This window comes from Xiphophorus couchianus, chromosome 12 (genome assembly GCF_001444195.1).
Source record: "Xiphophorus couchianus chromosome 12, X_couchianus-1.0, whole genome shotgun sequence".
NCBI classification, from domain to species: domain Eukaryota; kingdom Metazoa; phylum Chordata; class Actinopteri; order Cyprinodontiformes; family Poeciliidae; genus Xiphophorus; species Xiphophorus couchianus.
The window spans coordinates 13,272,324-13,296,727 of NC_040239.1; the positions used below are offsets into that span (position 1 = coordinate 13,272,324).

At 37.2% G+C, this 24,404-nt stretch overlaps 1 protein-coding gene across 2 annotated transcripts in view; it reads right to left on the reverse strand.

Moving 5' to 3' along the window:
• The window catches only part of fbxl17 (F-box and leucine-rich repeat protein 17), a 248,805-nt gene that overhangs the window by 170,552 nt on the left and 53,849 nt on the right, over positions 1-24,404 (reverse strand). For both annotated transcript variants that reach the window (XM_028034378.1, XM_028034379.1), the window contains exon 7: positions 3,457-3,564. In XM_028034378.1, the coding sequence (XP_027890179.1) occupies positions 3,457-3,564 (108 nt within the window). The remainder of the gene's footprint in view (positions 1-3,456; positions 3,565-24,404) is intronic.

Consider the following 24,404-nt stretch of genomic DNA (forward strand, 5'->3'; position numbering starts at 1 on the left):
TCTCAATGGATTCAGCCTAAAAGCAATGTGTGTGGGGTCCCTTTAGCAGAAAAGAAATTAAGAAATAAACTAACTTGACTGTTGTAAGAAAAGACAGATCCATTTGGAAAATGTTATGAAGGGATGAACTCGTTATATTGTCATTTCAGGATAATAATGAAACAAATATTAAACTGTTTGAGAAAACTACATAAAACTTTAAATATTTCAATAAATGTTTGATGAAAGTGGAAATGTGGTTACTGTATACAAAAACAGAAATACGTAAATATCATAAGGCCAGTTATTTACTTTGGAACGTCTTCCAAATAAAATCTTTTCCCTTTAAGATAAAAACTCACTTGTTAAATATTGACAGCTACTCTTCGTAGCTTAGCATTTTCTGTCTTTATCTTCTTTGTCATTTAAAGCTAACATTCTCAAAAAAGATCTACACACGTGCAAATCGCCCCTCTTTGCTTCTCCTAGTCAAAAGATAATGGCGTACGGCAATGATCCTCAAAGTCTGGACTCAAATCTGAATCTTGACCAAACAGCAAATCGCCTGAGGCTCAACAGAAAATCGTGTAAATGAGACCTGAACACAGCTCAGCACGCTGCTGAAACACTCGTCATTAATAACTGTGATGTCCGAAGTTTTGTTTATGAAACGGTCTTTCTGTAAGATTCGTCTGCAAACTGTTCACTGGGACAGAAGGGAAAATACATTAGCAGACTTATCAACTAGTATATCAAAACAGAGAAAAAAAACAAGGTAGAGTTAGCCTAATACCTAGCCTAGTCATTTTTTAGCTATGTGAAGAGAGTGACAGTTATAAAATAAAATAATTAATCTCAGCGTGTTTTGGGTGAACTATTAGAAGTTTAGATAAGACCATATTTTGGAGGAAAGACAATAATCTTTGGGAGGCACTAATATCAATCAATGTGAAAAAATAAAAATAAAAACACTCTAAAACCCAGAACATCATTTTTTGTGAGCAGATAAGGTAGAACACAATCGAACAACCTCTGCCTTACATGTTATAATGATGAAATGCAATGATTTTTTAAAATTTATATCTGGAAACATTCAGTTTCACAAAAAAATAAATGGTTACTCTAAATGTACATTTTTTAAGTACAACATACTTTAAAGTAATAGATATTTATTTATCAAGAGCTGTGTGACAGCTCTATTAAATCCCAATGAATACAGTTTATTCTTCTTTAAAATGCTTAGCATTTAAGAAATAACCAGATGATGAGATGCTGTAATGTTAAAATATTGAATTCTGACAATTAAAAACCGAATGTGATAGAAAAAAAATATAAATCCGATAAAAAAGTTAAACTAATTTAGACAACTTGATTAATTCAGACATTGCCATTTTTCAGGCTGCTGAAGATCTGAGCAATAAACAAATTTGATAATTTATTGAGGAACAGATAATTATGAGAGCAATAATAAAAGTAGACTTTATAAGTCAGTAAGAAAAATGTGGAGTATTAACAGCACGAGGGCCACGAGTATTTAAACATTTTTACAACACAGAAACGAAATTGAGTGTTAACAGAGTGCATTATTTTATGCTTCTACTTAAACTTAATTGTGCTGAAAATGCAAATAGATTCCATATATTTGCGTATTGTTAGTTGAATAAATAAAATAATTTACATGTACGCTACAATGTCCCACAATGTTAAAGGGAATTATGTGTTTAGTTTATGACCATTTTTAAAAATGTCTTTCATTACTTTTAATAATGTTAATGTGAATTGTTCTTTCAAGTTGTATTGAAACAGATTTGATTTTAGAAAGTGAAATTTTATCATATATTGTGATAGCAATCGAAACTGTTCCAATAGATAAAAACAATATTGTAATATTTCATTTATTCATATGGCCAATATCCACTGCTATGTCTTAAATTTCTCTGGATATATGCAACAAGTTTTAACCTTACTTGTTTTAAAGTTGTTGTGTCTTGTTGTACTCTAAGTGTAATTTACATTGTTAATTTTTTTGTGCAAGATAGCCATTAAATTTTTGGAGACATCAAATGTATTGGAATTAATTAATGGAAAATGTTTAATTAGACATTTCCAAATATATTATGAAAAAAGAATGGATTATGGTCACAAACAAATTACTATATTAAAATCCCTGCTTCTGAACAGCAGAAATTTTCTAGAATAATTTCAAAGACAAACCAGACAACTTCTTATTTGTCTTATACGTCCTCTGGGTGTTTTGCACATACTGTAAATAAAAGTCTGGACTGTAATGGGATTTTAGGAAGTTCAAGGTCAGTGCCTCTGGTAGGAACAAACAGAACTGAAAATACGTTAAGTCCAAACGAACAATATGATCCACTAAGCTTGTAGCTCTGAATGCTGAAAAAATCTATAAATATTAGCAGAATTATGAACTTCTTCTGAACTCCTAAATGTTCACCTTGGTTAATACTTCCATAAATAATAATGAGTGTGCTCGTCTGTAGGCGTGGGTGTGTGTTTGTGTGTGTAAAGGTGCCTGCGTCCACCTCCACGTATGCTAATGCTGTTATGACTGGCTGGCTTCATTACTGTCTGTCTACAACACCATGGCCAAGGTCAGCAGAGGCTGCAGAGATGATAGGGGCCACAACTATGAGCACAAATTAATCTGCTGTTTAATCTAATAATGCAGCGCGGCATCAGGTGCCTCAGTCCTATTAACACAACTGTAATTGCATTTGAGGAGAAACGAGAGCATGCAGGTCCACTGAGGTGTGTGCACGCTCAAGTGTACACGCAAGTACATCAAACACAAATCGAATTGCATTACAGAAGGACACATGGGTGTGGACATAGCATACACAGATGCACTCTGTAGATGCACGCACTCTAGACGGATGCCATGTTGGGAAAAGGAAATAATGACAAGGAAAACAAGGTGAGGGATTTTTCTGTGAATTTACTTCAAGCAATTATAACACGAACACATACATGTGTGTCCGCGTTTACATTATATGGCATGGAACGGCTTTAAGCACGGAGCACTGCTCATTAGCATGGTAATATCCAAACAGCGGGGTGTAGTCGCAACAGCGGCGCATTATTAGGATTCATTTCATTAAGCTTTCATGAGATTTAAAAGTTAACACAAAATAACTTGAAAACTAAGTCAGAGATAAAAAACAGAGTGCGTGCCTGAATTCATTTCATAAAAGTTAAATATACCCCCTGGAGACAACCTGCAGCAACATCTAGGAGCTGGCCTGAAGTAAGCCGATTAGACAGCAAAAAACGAACTTTTGGCGACATTTACTGAAACAAGTAATTACAAAGAAACGTGGGAGTTTATCTTTAACTAGGACAGCAGGAAGTATGTTATCTTCAACTTATAAGTAAACACACAAGATACAGTAAATTATCCACTGATAATTTAATATTACTATGATAATCCAAGTGAAAAACTGGTTTGATACTCACCGCAGTGAGATGGATGACACCCTGAGAGGTTACAGGGCATCCCATGAAGCCGACAAACTGCAGCTCGGGACAGTGCTCTGCTACTGCCCGCACAGACTGATCAGTCACCTGGACAACAGGAAAGAAAAGAGGAAAAGGGAAAGAAAGGAAGAAAAACAGTTTAGACTTGTCTCAGTAACACTTTAACTGGGTTATGTCTTCAAAGCACCGCATGTGTTCGAGTTCTTCACTGCACTTAGCTCGATAGAACTGACATACGACAGCAAAAATGGCAAATCTGTTGATTTTTCCTAAACTATGGCGATAGAAACTGTAATGAAATATCATGTTATTTCGTTCAAGACTTTATATTACCCTCTAGTTCCAATGATTGTGGTTCTGAAAAACGTTTGAACCAGTCCCATCTTCTGGTATGTGATGGATCATTATCTCTGATCAAACCAGAATAACTGAGCTACTGAGCCAGTGCAAGTAGATATTATTAATGTAATTCATACAAACACATTTCATGACTTAAATATAGAAAGCTGGTTTAAGTCATCAGTTTAAAAGTGGGTATGAAACATCAATGCCCCTATGATGAGTGAGAAACTGATGCAGGGTGGATACCAAATGACCGTTTTATATTAACATTATAAGGGACAGTATCATGTCCCTTATAATGTTTATGACTGTTTCTTTAGTGACTCAGTAATAATAGTTTTTCCTAGAAGTAAAAGCAGAGCAACTGATGTGGTTTAGAAGGCACAGCACGCAACAACTGAAAACACTCACCACCAAACATCGTCCTGTATTATGAAGGAGCAAAAAACAGGTCAAAGGGGTTGAGTGGCAACAGACGTTTCTGTGCATGAGGGCAATAAATAGAAAAAACTTCCACTGACACTTGCAAAACATGATCTTTTTATAAATTAAAGAAAGAGAGTGTCGTTTTTAAGTAACATTAACATTAATCTTGTTTTATTTATTGGGCAAATTGTTGTAATTCTGCATGTTTGATGAGCGAGTAACTAGTAGCTTCCCACCCACAGACTACTGCTGAAGCTAAATCGATTTTTAGATTTTATTTGCCTCACACAAAGACACACACAAAGAGGGAGAAGGGAAAGATAAAAGGGAAGTAGTGAAAAGAAAAGCAAGCACGGACATTAGCTTATGATATTAGATCTTTCCTCATCATTCACTCTCTGTAAACTAACGGCTAATAATGGATCAGAGATACATAAGACAGCTGAACATTTTAACCAGCTTCTGGTGACTTTATTATGACAGACACTGATAGCTGTTTTTTGTTGGGTTCATCTTTGCTGACATAAAAGTTTCGAAAAGGAAGACAAAAAGATATTCTGCTAAGATGTCCCTAAAAAAACTGTTTCAAGCACATCACTTTCACATCAGATTAGTTTCTTTAAGAGCTTTTCTAAAGAAAGATTATAAGATCACATTTACTTTTAAAGAGATCCTACATAAATATTTGGTTTCAGCTTTTTTCAAATAGCAGGAACCTCAAAATGAACAAACTAGTCCTTACTATTTGTCCATAATTCCTTTGCCTTCTTGGTTCTCCTGACTTCAAACCTTTAGATCTAATCACTCCTTTTCTCTTTCTAATGTTTGCTCATTCTTCATCTTTCTTTCTTCCTGTATCACTGCCCACTACCCCCCTCCTGGACTACCTTAAAGGTTACTGAGTCGAGGCAGAGGAAGATGAAAAACCCTGGGAGACAGCAAAGTAGAGAGAAATCACAAAAAGAAAGAACAAGGTTTCCATTTATCTTTCACCAAGTCACAGGATGGCTTATCAGGGTAAAACACCTCCTATGAAGCTCAAAGCTTTGTTTCTCACCTTATCTGCAAGGAGCCAAAGTGCTTCCAAAGAGCAAAGTGCCTCATAAAGGAGTGTGAGCGCAAAGTATTATAAGAGATAGGTAGAATAGGTTGTGAGGTAATAATTGAAAACTGAACAAAGAGATGAGGACAGCATGGTGCACCTACAGATAAAAATCTAAACTTTAAATAAGTCCCAAAACAACATTCATTAACATTTTAGCAAGCATATATTGTTTTTTAAAGTTGCTTAGCTGCAACAGTGTAAATAAGATGTGTACATATTTTCATTCAGACCAGACTTATTACCATGAGGTTTATATTTCTTTTTGACTGGAAGTAATACACCTTCCTCAAACACTTGGAGGTCATCATTAAATTTAAATTGCACAAATACCAAAGGGAAGATGTAAAAAGCTAATATATATATACTGTGTGTATATATATATATATATATATATATATATATATATATATATATATATATATATATATATATCTGCGGGTGTGTGTGTATAATTTATTTGCATTTATTAACATTTTTGTTAGGCAAAGCCATGTAAAAAAAATATGCTAGTCAACTGAAAAATCTTTACTGGCATTACAGCAATTAAAGAGCTTTCTCAAGGTTTTTCTGTTTTGTAAGATAACTTTTCATGTGAGATACGGGATATGTGTAAATTTCCAGTTCCCAGAGCTTCAAGTTTCAACAAAATGCTGCTTTTTAAACAATCAATACCATAGATGAAATCACACTGCCCATCACCACTTACTGCAGTCAGAAGAGATCTCTTGTTTTAAGACAATGACTATTGTGGAACTGGGCTTTCAGAGTAAGTTGGGAATCCAGGAATATACTGTTTTTTTTGTTTTTTGTTGTTTTTTTTTAAACAACCTTGAGCTGAACAGCTGGCAGGTGAAGAAAGCTGGCCAGAGTTCTCCTAACATGGCTTCTGCCAAAAAACCATCAAGGAAAACATTTTCAGGTTGACTACCAACCAAATCGAAAAGACTGAACACCAGCAAAATCAAAACCTTGTGTGAGGGAGGCAAAGGAATTAATACACACCGAACCTCCAGACTTTGTTTTACACTAGTGTTTGTGCTGCAGGAAAGTGGGTGCAGCTGAGTGTCTGGAAGCAGAAGAGAAAAGAAAAAAATAACAGAAAAAGAGCAAGTTAAACATCTAGAGTAACTCCCAGCAGGTGAGGAGGGAGACAGAGGAGAAAAAAGTAAAATCCCAGCAGAGCAGAACCGGCCAGGAGAGCATGTTCCATATCAAATTAAGTTTGTGCACGTGTCAGTGTCAGTGTGTACGTGAAAAAGGCCACATGGTTCTGTAACTAAGATTTGTCTCCAGCCCACAAACACAAAAATCCGTCCCAACTTTCAGTCTGCTTTACCCCCTCCTCCTTTTCTCTCTCTCCCTCTCTCTCAACCTTTCATGGACTTTGATTTAAAAACATGAAAAGAGTGATGGGATGGCTTTTGGAGAAGTGGCTAGCCAAGAGAGGCCTTACAGCCGTTTAGAAGGGATCTAGTTTAATGGTCTCTGGGTGAAGAAGGTAAGAAAAGCAGGGGGGAAAAAAATAACAGCGAGCTAGAATGGTGGAAATGCTGCAGTCATAAAGATAGTCTTTGTGTGTGTGCTTTAAAGAGCTGCGGGGTAATTGTTCAGAGTGCTGTGGTTGCGAAAAGAGTTGGTGCTTTACATGAGTGTGTGGTTTTTGTCTGGTTGGTCTGTTGTTCAAAATGCTGGGACAGCACCTCAGGGCCACTTCTCATCCAATAAGGGCGTTTAGGCTTGTCAATATGGTCCATCATACGGCTCGTTTGACTCCATCAAATGCAAAAGCAGGAGACGGGAACAAACCACAGATCTGCTTCAGTCCTCTATCGCTTTATTTTATCGACAACAAATCTAAAACTACCAACAAACACAACAAAGTTTTCATATCTTACTTTAGTCTATTCATTCTATTTTCCGATTTTGAATATATGTGTTTGAGGGTAGACTAACCCAGTAGTTAAAGTTATTTATTTACTAGCAAAGCTGTATTCAAAGATTCCTGCCATCCTTCCAGCATTTATCTGCAAAAGCGGATTTTGAGGCTTCTCTGTTGGCCAGCCAGTGTTAGAACAGATTAAATGAGGCTCAACAGCTGCAGCTGATTGATTTTAATGGCCAAACCAAAGTGAATTTTTAGTCTGATATTATAACGATAATTTCATGAAAAAGCTGATGGTAAATTAGTCGACTGATGCTCCAGAGCTCAGTGTAATAAGTGGAAGAAGAAGATTTTCTACCTAATTGGCTTTCAACAGTTATCCTCAATTTAATTAAATAATAGTATCCTTTGATAGAAACATTATCATGCTAATGTTAACGGATCGCAAAATCCTGTTCTAATAATATGAATTTATGATATCAGGTACACAACAGCTAAAAGGAAGACTAAAATAATTGATAAAAGCTACACAGTTGGAGGGAGAAAGAAAAAAAGCACATGAAAAGGAAGACGAAGGGTAAGGGCTACACATGTGCAGCTTTGCAGCATATGAGAAATCCATCAGGAGCTTGCAGCACAGGAAAATCTGAACATTAAAATGTTGTGTAACAACAGTGTGCAAGAAAAGAGAAAGAGTGAACTGGAAATATTCAAATACTTATATTACTTTGACTACATGTGCAGCCATCATCTAAACGATAATGGATCTCAGTATTTCACATAGGTATACAACCGACCGCCATGAAAGCTACATTAGTCATGATTGTTTATAACTTTGGCTCCAAATGGAAACTACTTCCTCACGTCTAGTCTTCACTCTGTTATGAGTCTGGCTTCTGAGAGATTAATAAAAGCTAGCAGGCACTGCGTCCGGACATATCAGAAATGGACATGGAAGTCATTTTAGCCTCTTGACCAGGAGCCTGCTAATGAGCCATTCATTTGATTCAGGTGTGTTTGAGGGATGCATTTAAAAGCTGCAGCACAGGAGCTCCTGAGGCTCCACAGGATTCATTTGTCTCATTTATTGGGGGATTGTCTCCAGTTTTTTGTTGTTTTTTTTTTTTTTGAACAACCTTGCAGCCCAATATCAAACAAGGGATAAACCAGTGTGCCATCACACATAATATTCAGGACATCATAATAATGTTTGTCTAAAGGGTTTGCAGATAAAATAAATAGAAAAGCAGCCAATGGCCAAAGAAAACTTTGAAATCCTGAAGAACAATTAATCAAGACCACTGCAAGAGATTCCAAAGGAACCTGCATCTCTACATGACTTTTAGGTTAACTGATCTCTCCAAACTCCCCCCTTGGATTGATTCCGTGTGTGTGAATAGTAATGTGTGTTTCTGCGTTGCCCTATAATGGAATGGTCTACTGTTGAGGGTGTACTCCAATTCTCGCCCAAAGGCCGCTGAAGGTAGGAATCAGCAACCCCATTTACTATTTTCTAGAGATAAAGTTGTTCAAACACAGTACAGAACAGCAATCAAAGGCAGGAGGACATGATTTCTTTATGAGTGCATTCTGTTTCTGAAGTGCAGTTGTGGACCTTTACAATAGTATCTATAAACAGGGACAACTGCAGGCCTGTGAGGTACAAATTGAAGCGGGATGATTTTCATCAAAGTTCTGTTCCTTCCACAGTAATCATCTTCTCCATAAATACTCTCAAGAGGGTGATACTGCAGTGGGCTCATCACAAACAGTCCTAAATGTACACTCATAAAGCCACCAGTGCACACCCCCACACACTAGAGTGTGTGTCTCTTTTTAAAGAGCTCAGATGGGCTGTATTGATACAGAGGACTGGTGATCTGGCAAAAATCTAAATGAATACCTATCATCCTTTGTAATATCCTGGAGACAAAAGCAACACGGAAAGCCGTAAAGTTTTACAACAGCAAAGGAGAGTCTCTTTACTGTGCTGATGAGCAGAAGCTCTTTGCTGAGTGCAGGAAGCTGCTACTACAGCAGATGCACATTTACATCCGCAAATAAAAATATGTGCATGACTCTCCACATTCAGACGTGAAAGGAATTGAACGGGGCGACAGACTTTTGCAGCGTGGACGCTGGGGCGGGAGTCCACCGCTGAGTCTAGACAGATGTGAGAGTCCTGCTTTCCAGCTATCCAGTGCAATGTTTTCCTTGGCTAAAGATGGGGACCAGACATATTTATGAGACATGATGAGACGAGAACACAGGATGCATCACAGTTAGAGGCAGAGAAGAAGAATTGGGCAGGAAGGAACAGAATGGAGAGAAAACGAAGAGGTATGAAGAGGAATGAGAGATTTGCAATCTTTTCATGTTAACATAACTTCACTTCAAGTCTTCAGTGTATTGCACTTGCAAGCTAGGCTGCTTCTTTCATGTCAGTAAAATCTGACTGAATATGCATGTGACAGGCAGTCAGAAAAATGAGAAAGATGGAAAGGCGTAATGACAGGCTAAACAAGCACTGTGTGTGTGGGTGGGATCGGTGTTTGTGGGTGAATATGTGAGCACAAGAGCAATCCGATCTTATTAGAGCGGTGTCGGGATGAGGGGCCGTGATGAGAGTCTTGAATCGCCCCGTCTAATCAATCAGTCTAATTAAGTGAGCTTCATGAACACAGGGCCAAGGTGAGAAAGGATCCGCCAGCACACAGATTAAAAATGATTACTGAAATCACTGCAACACATTCTATTACAATCCATCTTTATGCCTGTCCAGGAGATTTGTTTAAGAAGTTGCTCCACTGGATGTTTCAGGTAATTCTAAGAAACAAATCAGAGGTGCTTTAGTTCAACAAGCCTATACAACATGTGCTTGAGTTCTCATTTTTTATATTTTAAACAATTTATTCTTAAATTTGCAATCACACACACAAGAAATCTTACAAATATTTGCTAAATTGTTTTAATATAGCCATGCTGGAGGGTTTTCCAGATAGAACATGTTGTTTAAGGTTATACCAGAGGCAACTCACAATTGCAGTCAAAGTCTGGACTTTAACTAGGCCATACCAAAAATTTCATTGCTTTGGTTTTCTAGCCATTCAAAGATGAACTCCCTGGTGTGTTGCAGTTTCCTGTTCTGTGTATTGTACTTGTGCCAAAGACAACAACCTGATACCTGGTCATTCTCCTTGCCCATTTTTAACATTGAATGATGAAAACTGCCCAGAACTGAAGCAGGTGATGTCAGCAAGACTAATGTTGTTCTGGGCTTGCTTGAGATCTCCTGGAAGAGTCATCAGTGCACTCTTAGTAAAATATTATCAGGCTAACCACTTCTGGGAAGGTTCCATGTTTTTTCACGTGTGAACAATGGCCAGAACTGTGGCTCTGTGGTGTCTCAAAGCCTTTAAGAAAGACATTATAACTCTTTCCAGATGAGGCTTTGTTCCTCATCTGTTCTTGAATATTTTTTTTATCAAACCATGAAGTTGTGCTTTGTGAGGATTTTTAACCTACTTCATGCTGACAGACAGGTTCTAGTTAAGGAATTTCTTCATTCTGCAGGTCTGGTATTAATTAGGGATAAGTGATGCTAGTAAAATCATAGCTTTTGTTTTTAATCAAAGTTATTTTGTTAACGAAACGGGACATAATTTCTTCACAAAGGACTGTAGCGCTCTAGATAGTTTGAATGCTTGAGAAGATTCTGGGATATTTGAAAGAAAGGAAAAGGGGGATTTGAAAATCTCCATGTATTCAAACATGCATGAAAGTAGAGAATGGAGTATGCAGACAAGATAAATGTTACTAATTTCAGTGTTGATTTTTATTTTTCTCGAGACTATATATTTTTTTCTTTAAGAATAAATCCTACAAAGGGTGTAGCTGTAATCATCTGACTCCTCTAGTATTCAATATGCAAAGCTCTATACGATCTGAAGAAGATTTGCTCTAAAAATACACTACTCAAATATTATACTTTACAAACCAGTTTTGATTGTCTATTTCTACTTTCACATAAGCCTGCACAGGTGGCTTTTTTCCAGCAGCTCCTTTCCCTGCTCCCAGTTTTGGTAAGAAAGCCAAAGCAGGTCACAACAAAAAGAAAAGCAGTAGAGCATGCTTGTATGTGTTTGTGTGTTTATGCTGTCAAGTCCTCACTTCGAGCAGACCTTTAACCACCAGCAGGGGTGTTCGTGTGTGGTGTTAGCACTGCATGCTGCTGGGCTACACAGGGCAGCAAGCGCCAGCAGCGACATAACAACCCTGCGACCGCCTGACTGACTACCCACGAAGCCACACTGCGGACAGTAAGCGTTTTGTATGAATAATCTAAAGGCTTCTATACTGGCCTGGAGATTTATTGGCACCCCTGGTAAAAAAAAAAAAAAAAACTTTAAAAAGTCTTAAAATATATCCGTCCATTTCTGAAAGACCAAAGTTATACATTGGAAAGTTTGAAAGATGTAGCCTTTCTTGCAAGTACATTTATTTTTTGGTGGAAACAATCCCACATAGATAAATAGACCAAACAAACGTAACTGATGAATACTTAACATAAACTTTACTTTTTTTATTTGATAAAAGAGTTTGATGGCTGTTTAGTTAAGTAATCTATGCCTATCTGCTTCTTTTTCTACTATTTACATGCTAACTGATTCTTAGGGAGGTTATAAAAAAAAACAGGGTACTGAGACTTTTACTGGAACTACGTGTTTTGGTCAAAGGAGACGAACAGAGCTTTCCTTGAAGGTTATTATCACCTAACAGTCGTCATGGGTCTTGCCTGAAACAAATGGCTCTTTTCTTCTAGAGCCAACTCAAAATAGCTTGACTTGACTCGTTCTAAGAGTTTTTCAACTCATGTGGTATCAGCCCACTTTCTTCAGAAATTACAACGCTGAGAGTCCAAGAGTACTGAGACAGGCTGAAAACACAATGGTAGAAGACTGACTGTTGCCAAACAAGAGCAACTCCATTGCAATAATACAACTTACCATTTGTAAAAACTCACAATAGAAACTGAGCGTATTGTAAGAACAATGCCGGGCTGAGCAGAATGTTTAGAATAGCTTCTGTGTCGTCCTTCGTTGCGCTGTGTTTGTGTGACATACAGATCACGCTGCGCTACCCTTCGAAGTATGTCGACACCACCTGCTAGAGCTGTGATGAAACTGTCATGGAAAACCACCCAGACTGTGTCAAAATGCCATTAGATGCTTGCGGAAAAGGGCCAGAAGAATTAATTTGCATACTTGTTGATCATTGTTAGGATCTGTGATGCTGTTGAATTGTAAGACATTATGAACTTCTTGGATTAACTTGGTATTTTAAAAAAAAACTGTCAAGAATCTGCCAGAAAATTAAACATAAGCTGTCATGAGATATTCCAGATATTTAATAATCCAAAACATGGGGGGCAATTCATCTGAAAATGAATCAGTGATCAGTCTGTATCCAATAATGTGTGTTTTTCTTTTCAGCCTCACAGAGACAATGGCATAATAATCAATTTCAGCTTATTTCTGTTACTGGTCATCAGTTATATAAAAAAAATTACAAATAGAAAGACATAAATTGGAGAATGTGTTAGAAAATTAATAATTAATATTTCCTCCATTTAATCCACATATTTCCTCTAAATTCAACAGAGCGGCTTAATTCATAATAAAGTAAATACACATGAATCACCTGAAGTGCTTGCAGTCTGACTAAAGTGGTGTAAAGCTGTTCATTTTCTCTACAAAGGTTTGAATTCTTCATATTTCTCCACTGAGTCAAAAATGCCTTAAAATTATCTCAAAGCACACCGTGTATTTTTCAAAAATTGAAGCTGCCTATGCAATATGACTATGTTCAAAAAATGAAACTCCCAGGATCAATAAATCCACTTTTCTCCAGCTGTGGACATCACAGACACATTTGGAAGAGAAATCCATATAAAAACCTGCCCTATCGTTTTCGAATACTTTACAAGAAAAGTAACTACCACCTACTTAGCAGCCATAATTCTGTAGCCTGAACAAAATAAACATTTTACCACTCTATTCCTCACAAACTAACCCAAAAAATATCTTCTGCCATCTCTGCATATGAATGGTACATGCTTCTTCCTCACTCGTTTGTCAAATAGTCCTGAATCAGTCAACGTCATTGGACTTGATGAAGCCAGGAAGAACCAAAATCTGCATGGGTAATCACCAATGTGATTGATCGCCTCACTTCCCCCTACGCTCCACACTCAGCTCAAAATTACCTGTCGTTTCTCAGTGACTTGAGCCCTCAGTTTCTGCATGAGTTTCCCATGCTGAGTTTTATCAGGCTTCAACTGTGCCTGATTGTGGATATGCATGGACAGCGCGTGCCTGCTTGCTCCAGAGGGACCCTAAACAGCAGTTTCCATGGGATGAGGAAGAGATTTTGTTCCTGCTCTGTTTCCCCAAGGATCAATAGTGCTTTGTTGCATGTCAGATGGAAATCAGAAGCTATGGTGGAGAAACCCAAAGGGACATGCTTTTCTCCTTTTAAATGCAATGTCATTATACAACATTGTCAGGCCCCTTCGACGCCCCTCTTGAGGGTTCGATCCCAGTGTGCTCTTTTCCCAGGGAACATATCAATAACTCTTTGTTGCATGTCAGATGGAAATCGGAAGCAGATTTGAAGAAAGCACAGTGGACCCATTTTACACCTTTAAATGCAAAGTGCTGGCTGTCATTACAGCACTTCATAAATCCCTAAAAACCCCTCTCCAGAGTCTTTAAATTCCAAAGTGATCCGTTTCAGAGTGGTTCACAAAGAAGCTGTTTTTCACACATAAATACTAGAGATTGGGCTGAGAATAAGGTCTGAACTTTGTTTGAAGAAGGTCCTTCACAGACCCGTCAAATATTCTTATTGTGAGGTTTTATCTCATACCTGAAAATCTGCCAGAGGAAACAAGGTAAGGTACAGATACACACTGAGCAAGCAGCAATGTACAAAGTAAAATACTAAATAATGCCCTGATCCTTGAGAGTTAAGAAGTATTCTTCAGCTACTATTTAACATTTGTTAGACTGTAGAAAAGGATGAAGCATTGTGTTTTAAAACTCTATTTTATTTGTGAAAGCACAAAAAAGTATGGATTTTCTTTAGATGCATTTCAGCAAACCAAAGACACTGCAAATATTCTAAATAAATACACAGGGTGATCTTCCACACTGCTGGATTAAAAAAAAGAGACAAAAATCACAGATGCAGAGAAGTGCGTCTAATGTCACAACTATAAGAATCAAACTTTGCATTAAATATTTTTTTATTGTTCCAACTGTTTTTTCTTGGTTTTCTTGTTGAGGTTAATAAACATTAACTCAAAACCACTCTGTCCCGACATTCTGTCTCAGGAAGGAGTTGAGCAAAAGGTCCCGACAGACCAGAGACGGTGGGAGAAACCAAGGACCCAATTTTCACCGATTACATTTACTTAACTTCATTAACAATTTTGTGTCGAGCTGCGGGCCTAATTTCACCAATTTGACCTACCACTCCAGAGCAAAGAGATCACAATGTTTAAATTACCAAGTGTGCTGTCTATTATCCAGAACCTCTTCCTGTGTTGTCTCTCAGTAAAATGTCTAGCTTAAAGCGTTCACCCTTACATCATAATAGGATCATCATTGGATTTCATTTCACAACACATATTGCGGTATTTTAATATTGAGAGATGTTGTGTCAATTCCTTTTGTTCCACCCTTAATGAACATCAGGCAGTATCTTATGTCACAAACAAAATGATCAGTGATTTCACTATTATGCATTACAAAACTTAATTTCGGTGCCACAGAACTGAACAACCATAAATTCCTCACAGTTGAAGAGGCGTTTACTTGTCCATCTTCTTTAATCAATGAATTTTGCACATCCCACAGAACATCTCTCTCATTCTAAAAGCATAGCTCTGGATCACCTGAACAGCTCCTCCTGGATGTTCTAGATTGGTCATTAAGGGAAGATTGTACCTTTCATTAAGTGTGCGCTCTCCATTGGCAATTTGATTTAACTTAAGACACTTTTTCCTCTCCTGACTTCCAAGAATTAATCTATTTCTTGACTGTATTTGCTTGCATGTTTAATGTTGCTTTAAGTGTTACTGTACAGCACTTTCAGCAACCCCAGCTGTATTTAAATGCGTTTTATGAATAAAGGTAATTTGTTGTTTGTAATCATAACAAATGTCATGCACACTACATAGTGAGATGGTTTTAAATGCACCTTTCTTTTAGCATCCTGTAAGCTGTGGTCTTGAACTAAGTGGCGTATCTGTCGGTGATCTCTCACTCTAACAAAGAATTAAACCACCAAGAGACTCTTTGGTCTGCACAACTTTGAACCTCTTAACCCTTACTTTACTGTCCCCATGGCAACTGCCTAGCAAAATCCATGGAGATGGACCAGAAATTGACTTTAAACTTTACTTAGAGATCAGTTTTATGTCTCACACTAATGATGAAAAATGGGACTTAAAGAGGCCAATTTGGACCAGAATGACAGCCTGCTGAGGTGACGTACCCATCGATGCCTGGCGGTAAAGCTCTGGCCCATATTGGATTGTTCTGTTCAGCGGTGTATGGAGGGAACCCCCCCTGCACACATACACACCTCTTCTTTGTATTGATGCAGTTACTAGAAGCACGAAGCAGAAGTTGGCAAAAGCTGAGAGAATCACAAAGCCAGCAACAGACAGCTTTGCTCCCTAAAGAGAACAGCACTTTCCAAAGCCTTCAAAGTTGAGATGACATTGATCTTGTTGACTGAATGTTAATCCTCACTAAATAAGATCTTCATCAAATATGATAAACCCCCAGGAGGCATGTGAGGAATGTGAGAAAGCATCTGTGGGAGGAAAATTATCGACCATTATTTGGGGCTTTGTGTTTCACACTTTAAACAAAAGTAATTCAAGAAATGCCTGACACCGAGTTTGTTTAGCTGTCCAAGCCCAGTTGTCCACTTTGGAATGACTCCTAGTTGTTTTGTGGTTTTACATAAATCAGGCACATTTCAGAAGATGTCCTGACTGCAAATCTTGCATTCAGATTTCTACATTTGTGTTAGCATTGAGCAATGCATTGTTTAATGCTAACTTTAAAGTAAAGTTAATCAATCCAGCTACAATTACAGCAACATTAATTTGATCTTCCATTCCATTCTACAAGCTCTGCCCTTTAAATGAACTAAAACGGTTTGGCTCTGGTGCAACATACTGTATGTTCTCTCACAAATAGTGAAGTTAGGTTTCCATAGCAATGCAAAAGTCACCGGTTATTTTCACAGACATAGCAATATACAGTAGAGCTCATTACAAAAAAAAAAAAAAACAGCTAAAAAGGCAAAAAAGGAGCTCACACAAAAAAAGTTGCATTGCACTTTGAATATTCCTATTTTATTCTATGGATAAATAAAGGGGAGATGAAATATGTATAAATAGATGGACAAATGAACAATATGTAGGTGACAGATCCAAGTCTCTGTGACTCCTGTAAAGTGCTGTGAGAGAACCAATAAGCCTCCGTATATTTTGTTTCAATGTACCATAATGTTGTTGTCCACTGGCAATGCATTCTTGCATTTGATTACAAACAGTAACAGTAATTCATTTAGGAGCCTTAGGGATAAAAAGCAATAATTTAAGGAACCCTAGCCAGTGAATTGTTAGTCACATATAAATGCTAAATGTGTTTGTTGTGCTTAATTTTTCTCATATACCAGATATTCCCTGATCCCAGCCTGCAGTTAATTATTTTGAGACATCCAAACTGTACACAAACAACCAAGTGAACCAGAGCTACATACAATAACAAAGAGCAAACAATCAGGTCATTTATAAAAATGTTGGCATAAAAGTTTAATGATTAAATTAATCACTTACAAACATATCCATAATAGTGGGTCTGACACATATTATTCACTATATACACCTACTGTTTGTACTATGTCAAACAATTTGGAGCGTTAGCAAAAAAAAGATATGACAGGAATCAAATATTTGTTTTCAACATGAAAGTCAAGTCACATAATTACAAATCCAAGTGTGGCGCAACATTTTTAATAAGATACTCAGCCTGCTGTTTGGAGTCCCACTTTTTAGGAAGTGGGATTCCTGGAAAGTGGAACAGATGTTAGTGCCCAAGAAGTTGAATATTGGAGTGTTAAATAAAAGAGGAACAAAAATTGACTATTGCAGGTGAAAATGTTGTGGAAATTGTAAACCAAAATAGGAAAATTGCTTTAGTTTCCGATACCATGCATCCTTACAATGTAGTTTTAATTCATACTTTAATTCATATGCATCATAAATTACATAATATATGTTTGCAAATATAACAAAATAAGTCAAATATTTCCCAAGGGGATTGCACTATAGCTAATATGTGACTGGCTGGGGCTTTCTTGATAAAAATAAAAATGCTTTAAACATTTTTTGCTTCTTTACACAATTTCATCTGCGAATATTAAAAAAAAAAAAATCAGTCAACAGAAGATTTGATTTACATTTAGCTTTTTCAGTATTGATTCACACAATGCTTGGTATTCCTAGTAGTTTTCTGAAATATATTTCTACAGTTGCACTTAACTAATTTTAGATGAGAAACAAATTACTCTTGCTCTTTTTGTTATGATCAAATATGTAATGTGGATCTGGAATGTAAGCAAACATCATCCCTACATAAACAAAGGTACAGGCAATCTACACGGCAACAAAAAGTGAGAATTTCTATCATAAAATGACAAAACACATCCCACTGGACAAACATGCATCCTAGAGCAGCTTAATTTGCAAACATACAACCGAATGGAGAAAAAGTGACAGCTCCAGAAGAAAACATACAAATCCAAAAACTAGGTCTAGTTTTGCTTCCAGACAAATAAAGAGATGCTGGATATTCATGATAAACACTTATGGCTATTGAACACCCTTCAATCCTGAAGCATACTACAAAAATTTGGGTTACAGCAATATCCGCTAAAAACAGAGAGAGTGCTATGAAAACAAGTGCATCGAATGATGACAGAAAGTCCAAGGTAAGCCTGTTCACAAGCATCATCAAGTTGCAGATAATAAGCTGTATGTAATAGGACCATTACCTTCCAAATTACTGCTCAACTCAACAATTAATGTCCAAGAGTTTAACGCAAACCCAACCCATTACCATGCCTAATGGCTGCAGAAGACCACCGAGTGTTTATGCATGCATATATGTGAGATGAACTGAGACTGAACGGCAGTGAGGGAGAGACAGAGGGATACATCAGTTGTAAGATAATTAGCTCTTCACGGCCACAGATTGCTATAGGGATTAGTGTTAAACCTTTATTCACTGCCATATTACCCACGTCAATGCTCATTCTACGAGAGCCAGGTCGCACACAGTGCGGCCTGCATAATAAATGTGCCTACAACAAGACCTGGGGTATCAGCAGACCTCAACCCAACTGCTGTAAAAATGGAAAACTGACCTTTTGTGTTCTTTTCTCTCTGTCACACTGACACAATCATCACGTCCACTAGATTTCTGCTAAGGCTGTCAGAGAACACTTATTCCCTTGAGTGAAAAAAAGGTTCAACTAGAGGGAAGATGAGATCAGAAGAGGAAGAAAGCAGAAGGAAAAGAAAGTAGCAAAAACAAAGAAAAGGAAAAACAGACAGGGAGACAGAATGAAGGTTTCCTACACGTATTTGTGTCAAAACATTGCATCTTTTCAGACTAAAAATTGTAATGTTTTCAATTGTTTTTTATTGACTGCAGGATGGATGGAAAACAACAATGATATGGAATGAAGTCTGGAAAAACAAATATTTTTTCCATACTGGTTTCTTTTCCTTACATTCTTCCACCTGAGTTGCTAGAGCAGAGAGAACTGAAAACTCATGTACTTTTTAGAACCCAGCATGGAAATAACCAGCGAGGCTCCTTGGAGTTCTGCTGTAAATCCAGGAAATAAAAGTCAAGACAGCTCCAGTGGGAACAGGACTCTGTTTTAACACACACTCGTGTGTACACACACTGACTTCCAACAGGTAACTGAGCAGTCAACAGAATAAAAAGGAGAATGTGCTGATAAAAAACACGTCTGCTGCATAGTTGCCATTGAGATTTGCATCTGTGGATGTTTCCTGGCTTGGCACGAGTCATTTCAGGAATGCATAATTCGAGGTAGCCATAGGGCAGAAATGAGGAATACAATTCGAACTGAAACAATAAAAATAAATGTCATTATTTGCCATGAGAAACAAAGAAAAGGTGTTTGTCTACAGTACAAATCTGAGCAGAAAGAAAAACTACCCCTTATAATTACTATAATAAGGGGTTTGTAGGTTATAATTTCCTAAAAACACAGACACCGTATAGTTTTTCTTTTTTTATATAAAAATGGCACATCTTAAGGGTTTGACTTATATCTTGTAAGAGCATCTATGAGGACAAACACTGAAACATTCATCCTCAGGCTTCCACCTGTTCCCAAACTTGTAAAGATAAAGGACAGCAGAGCAGAGGATGGAAGAGCATCACATTCAAAGCAGCATCAGAAGGATACGTAAACATTTTACTTCATAGGAAAGTCTGCCTCAGAGGCCGCTCAGCAGGTGCTGAAACAGACATGAGCTATCTAAAGTAACATCTGCAATATGGTAAAGGACGGTGACCAAGCGAGTCTTTGGTTAACGCATCACTTAAATAACTAAAGCATAAACATAAACCCTATATCCTGAGAATAATACAGCTTTGTTTTTACATACACTCATCAGTCTAACTTATTATTTAGAGCTTTAAGTTATTTACGTGACCTATTATTTCTCCATGGTAGAGATCAGAAGCATGCATTACACAGCATGCATCTTTAAAATATGTTAATTTGGCTAACTTTTATCACCAAATATTATATGGAGGCTCAAATATGTAGATATATGTCCTCTTCTAAATGGCTTGATATTTTTGTGTGGTTCTTTTGGCCACCAGGATACTTTTATTGTATTTCTGGTGGGATATTTGACCTGAAGTTAGGCTTTCTGATTTGGATCATTGTCCTGCTGGAACACCAAGTTTTACTTTTACAGCAATTTCTCTTTTTAATGCAGGACAAGGTAGGGGGATTCACATCTGATTGTTAGTGTTCATAGCAACTTTGATATACACTGCTGTACTCTTCCCATTATGTATTGATTTGTATTTTACTTTTTTTTGGGTATGTTTTATTGTTTGTTATTTTTTAACTTTGATACTTTGTCTTTTAGTTTTTATACTTGCTGTAACATCCAATTGCCCATTGGGGCAATGTAATTCCAAAAAGCTTTACTTTGGTCTTCTCTTACAGTTTTGACTGTGTCCTCCTTGTGTGTCTCACCCTAAGATATTTTAGTTTACAGCAAAGGACACAGGATAAACCTCCACACTGAAATAAAAAACTAAATTCCATCAAATCTTACCTGCTATCTAAAAATCATCCAGGTGTTGCTTTAACCCCTTAAACATTTAAAAAGTTTCTTTTCAGTTTAGTAACATTATCTTAAGTATCCTACAGAGAGAGCACAAATGCTACCACACCTTGATCATATACGATCTCCATTCATCTATCCATAAATCAATTCATACATTGCAGACAAAATAAAACATAAGGGAAGCTAATGTAGACCTATGAAAGTGGGAGTTGTGCTGATGCATCCCACAGATCATTAACAGTTAAAACCACCTCGAGGCAAAGTTGAAGAGAGCAGAGGAAGAGGGAAATGAAGAGGGAGAAATGAATACCAGAAAGACTGGAAGAGAGACTGTAAAACATTCAGGAACCAAAAGAAGACAGTTGCAGGAAAAAAAAATATGTAAATGTATTATTAACAAGCATTCCCTGCTGACTATGAGATCAACAAGTGCAAAAACTCTTGCTCAAACATATGCAAGTCACACAGGCAATGCCAGTGACTCAGCAGGCCTGGGTAATAAGCACGGTACCTTCAATGCAGAGAAGGTAAAGCCTTTGATGTGAGCAAAATTTTCCACGTCATGTTTTACAATGAACACATCCCTAAAACAAAACAGACACGCAGAAAGACTTGCTTAGCAGATAGGCCAACAGATGCATGCATAAATTCACAGAGGATAAAACCCGGGCTTGTTTTCTGCATGGCCAGAGAGCTTAGTGAGGCAAGTCAGTACAGTCTGAATCCAAGTTCTGAAACATCAAACAGTCACACCCATGTGGTCTGCTTCTCGTGTCTCCCTCATCAGCTCGGTTTCTGAGGCAATTTCTCTATGAACCGAAGAGACGGGGCATGCTGGGTATTGCCCTCTGGGGAAAGACCGGCATCCTGAAACTGAACAAATGAATCGGAGTATCTAGTGATGAGCACATAGACAGCTGGGGTCATCCTCCTCCATTGCTTCACCTGTCCAACACCATTAGGCCCATCACAGATGAGAAAGATCCAACAGCAGAGAGAAATGCAACCTTTTTCAAAAGTTACACTCAACGCCGCAGAGAGATATTATCAATAAAACAATCATTTCAAACCATTTCATTCAATGCTACCAAAGAGTCAGGCCAAGCCTTTTAAAAGCTGATCTATTATGATAGAGCTGCACATGGAAAGTCAAGTTCAGCTATGTCTTATGTTTTGAATGATAGATAATTTTAAAAGTGTTGCATAATTTTGAGCTGAAATTTTTTTTTGATTATATCTAAAAAGCTTTTCACACCAGAGCCGATTTGTCCGATCCCTCAGAGTTTGCTTTATTTGAACCAGTTGTTGTCTTGCTGGTCTGATTCCCTAAACGTAGGAAAGCAAATGCTGAGATCACAATATTTAGGACGCCATGTTATTTCACATATGCATTTATGCTCTACACATCAATAACATATTCAACAAGTTGTATTCCAACTAATCATGATAACCAAACTCTACTTTAAATGATTACAGTGTTATAAACATCATAATGGCAAAAGAATAAAAGAACAAATGTAATATCTGAATATGTAAAATTCAGATGATTTAAATCCAGTAGCTTATGTAAGTTTTTTCTTATTTGCATGTTACAGTCATGCATAATGTGGCCAACATAACTAGCTGTCGATAATCCCACGCAAACTGTTTAATGGAAACAATATTGCAACAGTTAAAATCACATTTATTTTGCAGCCCGACAAAAACATCCATTTTATTCATCTTGGCTAGGTCACACTTAAAATGAGATGTTCATGCATAAAAATAATTTGTTTTGGTTGGATTACTGCTATCAAAGAATGTCCATCCATCCTGGTTGCTGTAATTGGGCATATGTGAACTAGCTTGGTTTTGACATTGCTCTCTAAGGCCTTGTTTTCTTAAAATGTTTCAGAAGCATTCTTTATCTACAAAATCTTGTAATTTTGTGTTTGTGTTTCTCTTAACTTGCAAATCATTCAATTGTTTAAATATAAATCTTGTTCATATTGATTTTTCTTATAATATCTGAAGTGATCATTCTGGTGTTGATCCTAAATACATATTAATGTTTGAAATAAGCAGAAATAGCTGTGTTTTCCTTATGTGTAATAAAGTTTGCACAATCCAAAGTCAAGAGGTTTCACCTTTAGACTAATTTTGAGGCTTAGCATTAAATCGTTTAGATTATATTAACTGTTTTAATAAAGTTAACATTCTGTAATCATGAAATAATAGCTGAATAAAACTAAAAGGTGAAATGTACCTGATAAAGTCATAACAAGTATATTGCTCAGCAGCCACACAGGACATGAAGGGTAGAAATGTGCAAATACAAAAACAGATTCAAGGATCAGCCGTATGGTTAAAGCCCCATGAGAATGACAAAGATTGTTTTTGTGGACCTTGCACCTCGAGGACAGCTTGGGTGCAAAAGGAAGCAAGAGACTAAAACAGATATTTGCATTCAGTCTCTCATGCTAATACTCCCTGACAGACATGCTGAGGTTTGTTGTCATATCATCCCTCCTTAAGGATTAAATCTTTAACCCTGAAAAAAAAACGAATTATTTACTATGACTAATGAGAAGTATTAGCAAAGAACCACTAGGGTTATTGCTGTACTTCATTCTCTAATGTTTCATGCTTCAGGGAGAAGCTTAAATGAAATAAAAAGTGATGCCTTGTTTCATTGGAAAAAGAAAACTGAACATAAAACAGCTTAGGAAAAACCTTCAAGCCTACATTTTTTCCACTTGAAGGCAACTCGTGTTCAAGCCACCTGGTGTTTGTATTTCCTGTTCATTTACATTAAATCTCCGCCTCCCCAGCTTGGCTTACAGAAACAGATGCTCCATTTGTCCTACAGCCTTCATTTCACACCCCGTTTCCTTCTTATTTTGGGCTCTTCTGGGGGCTTCTAACCCTCTAATCAGCATGGTAACAGGACAGCGATACAGTCTTGGTCCCTAACCAGGTGTCGGACTGATCAGAGCTACAAAAAAAAAAATTGGAAAAGAAGGAGGGGAATGAAATGAGCGGAGGAAAGACTGGAGCGCAGAGAAATGATGAATTATCAATGTGCTGTGAGCAAATGGAAAATTATTATTTCATGGTGACTGTCTGATGTCTGATTCTGAATTGTAATGCTAAATTATTAATTTTCCTCAACAGATTAATATTTCATGAATGAAACAGAAACTGTGATTGAGGTGATTTGAGAAAGAGAATATGGAGAAAGGTCATGGGGTCAGTCAGAGTCACGAAGAGCAACACAGCATCTCTGTGCATTAATCAAATTATTTTTTTCTTCCTTTATGATAAATATAGATGAAATACCCTACAAAAACTTGTCATCAAACTGGAGGAAATTAAGCTAAAGACAACTTCATTTAGACCAGCGAACAGAAGAATTACTGGGGCAGAAAGGCTTCTCCAATTTAGTGCACCAAGAGAATAAGCTTAAACAGGAGCTCGAGACATATCACTGGGGTTTTAACACCTAATTACAGACATCGCTGAGAGCAAAGCACCACTCAAAAAGCACATTAACACTCACATTCAAAGAGGTTTCAGGTACAAAATGAAGACCTCATACAATACCCTCCTGTTCTTTCTGCCCAAAGTCCTCAGATAATGGATTTTCTTTCACACAAAAAAGTCACATTGAGAAAGGCCAAATTTGTTATAGATTAAAAACCTTT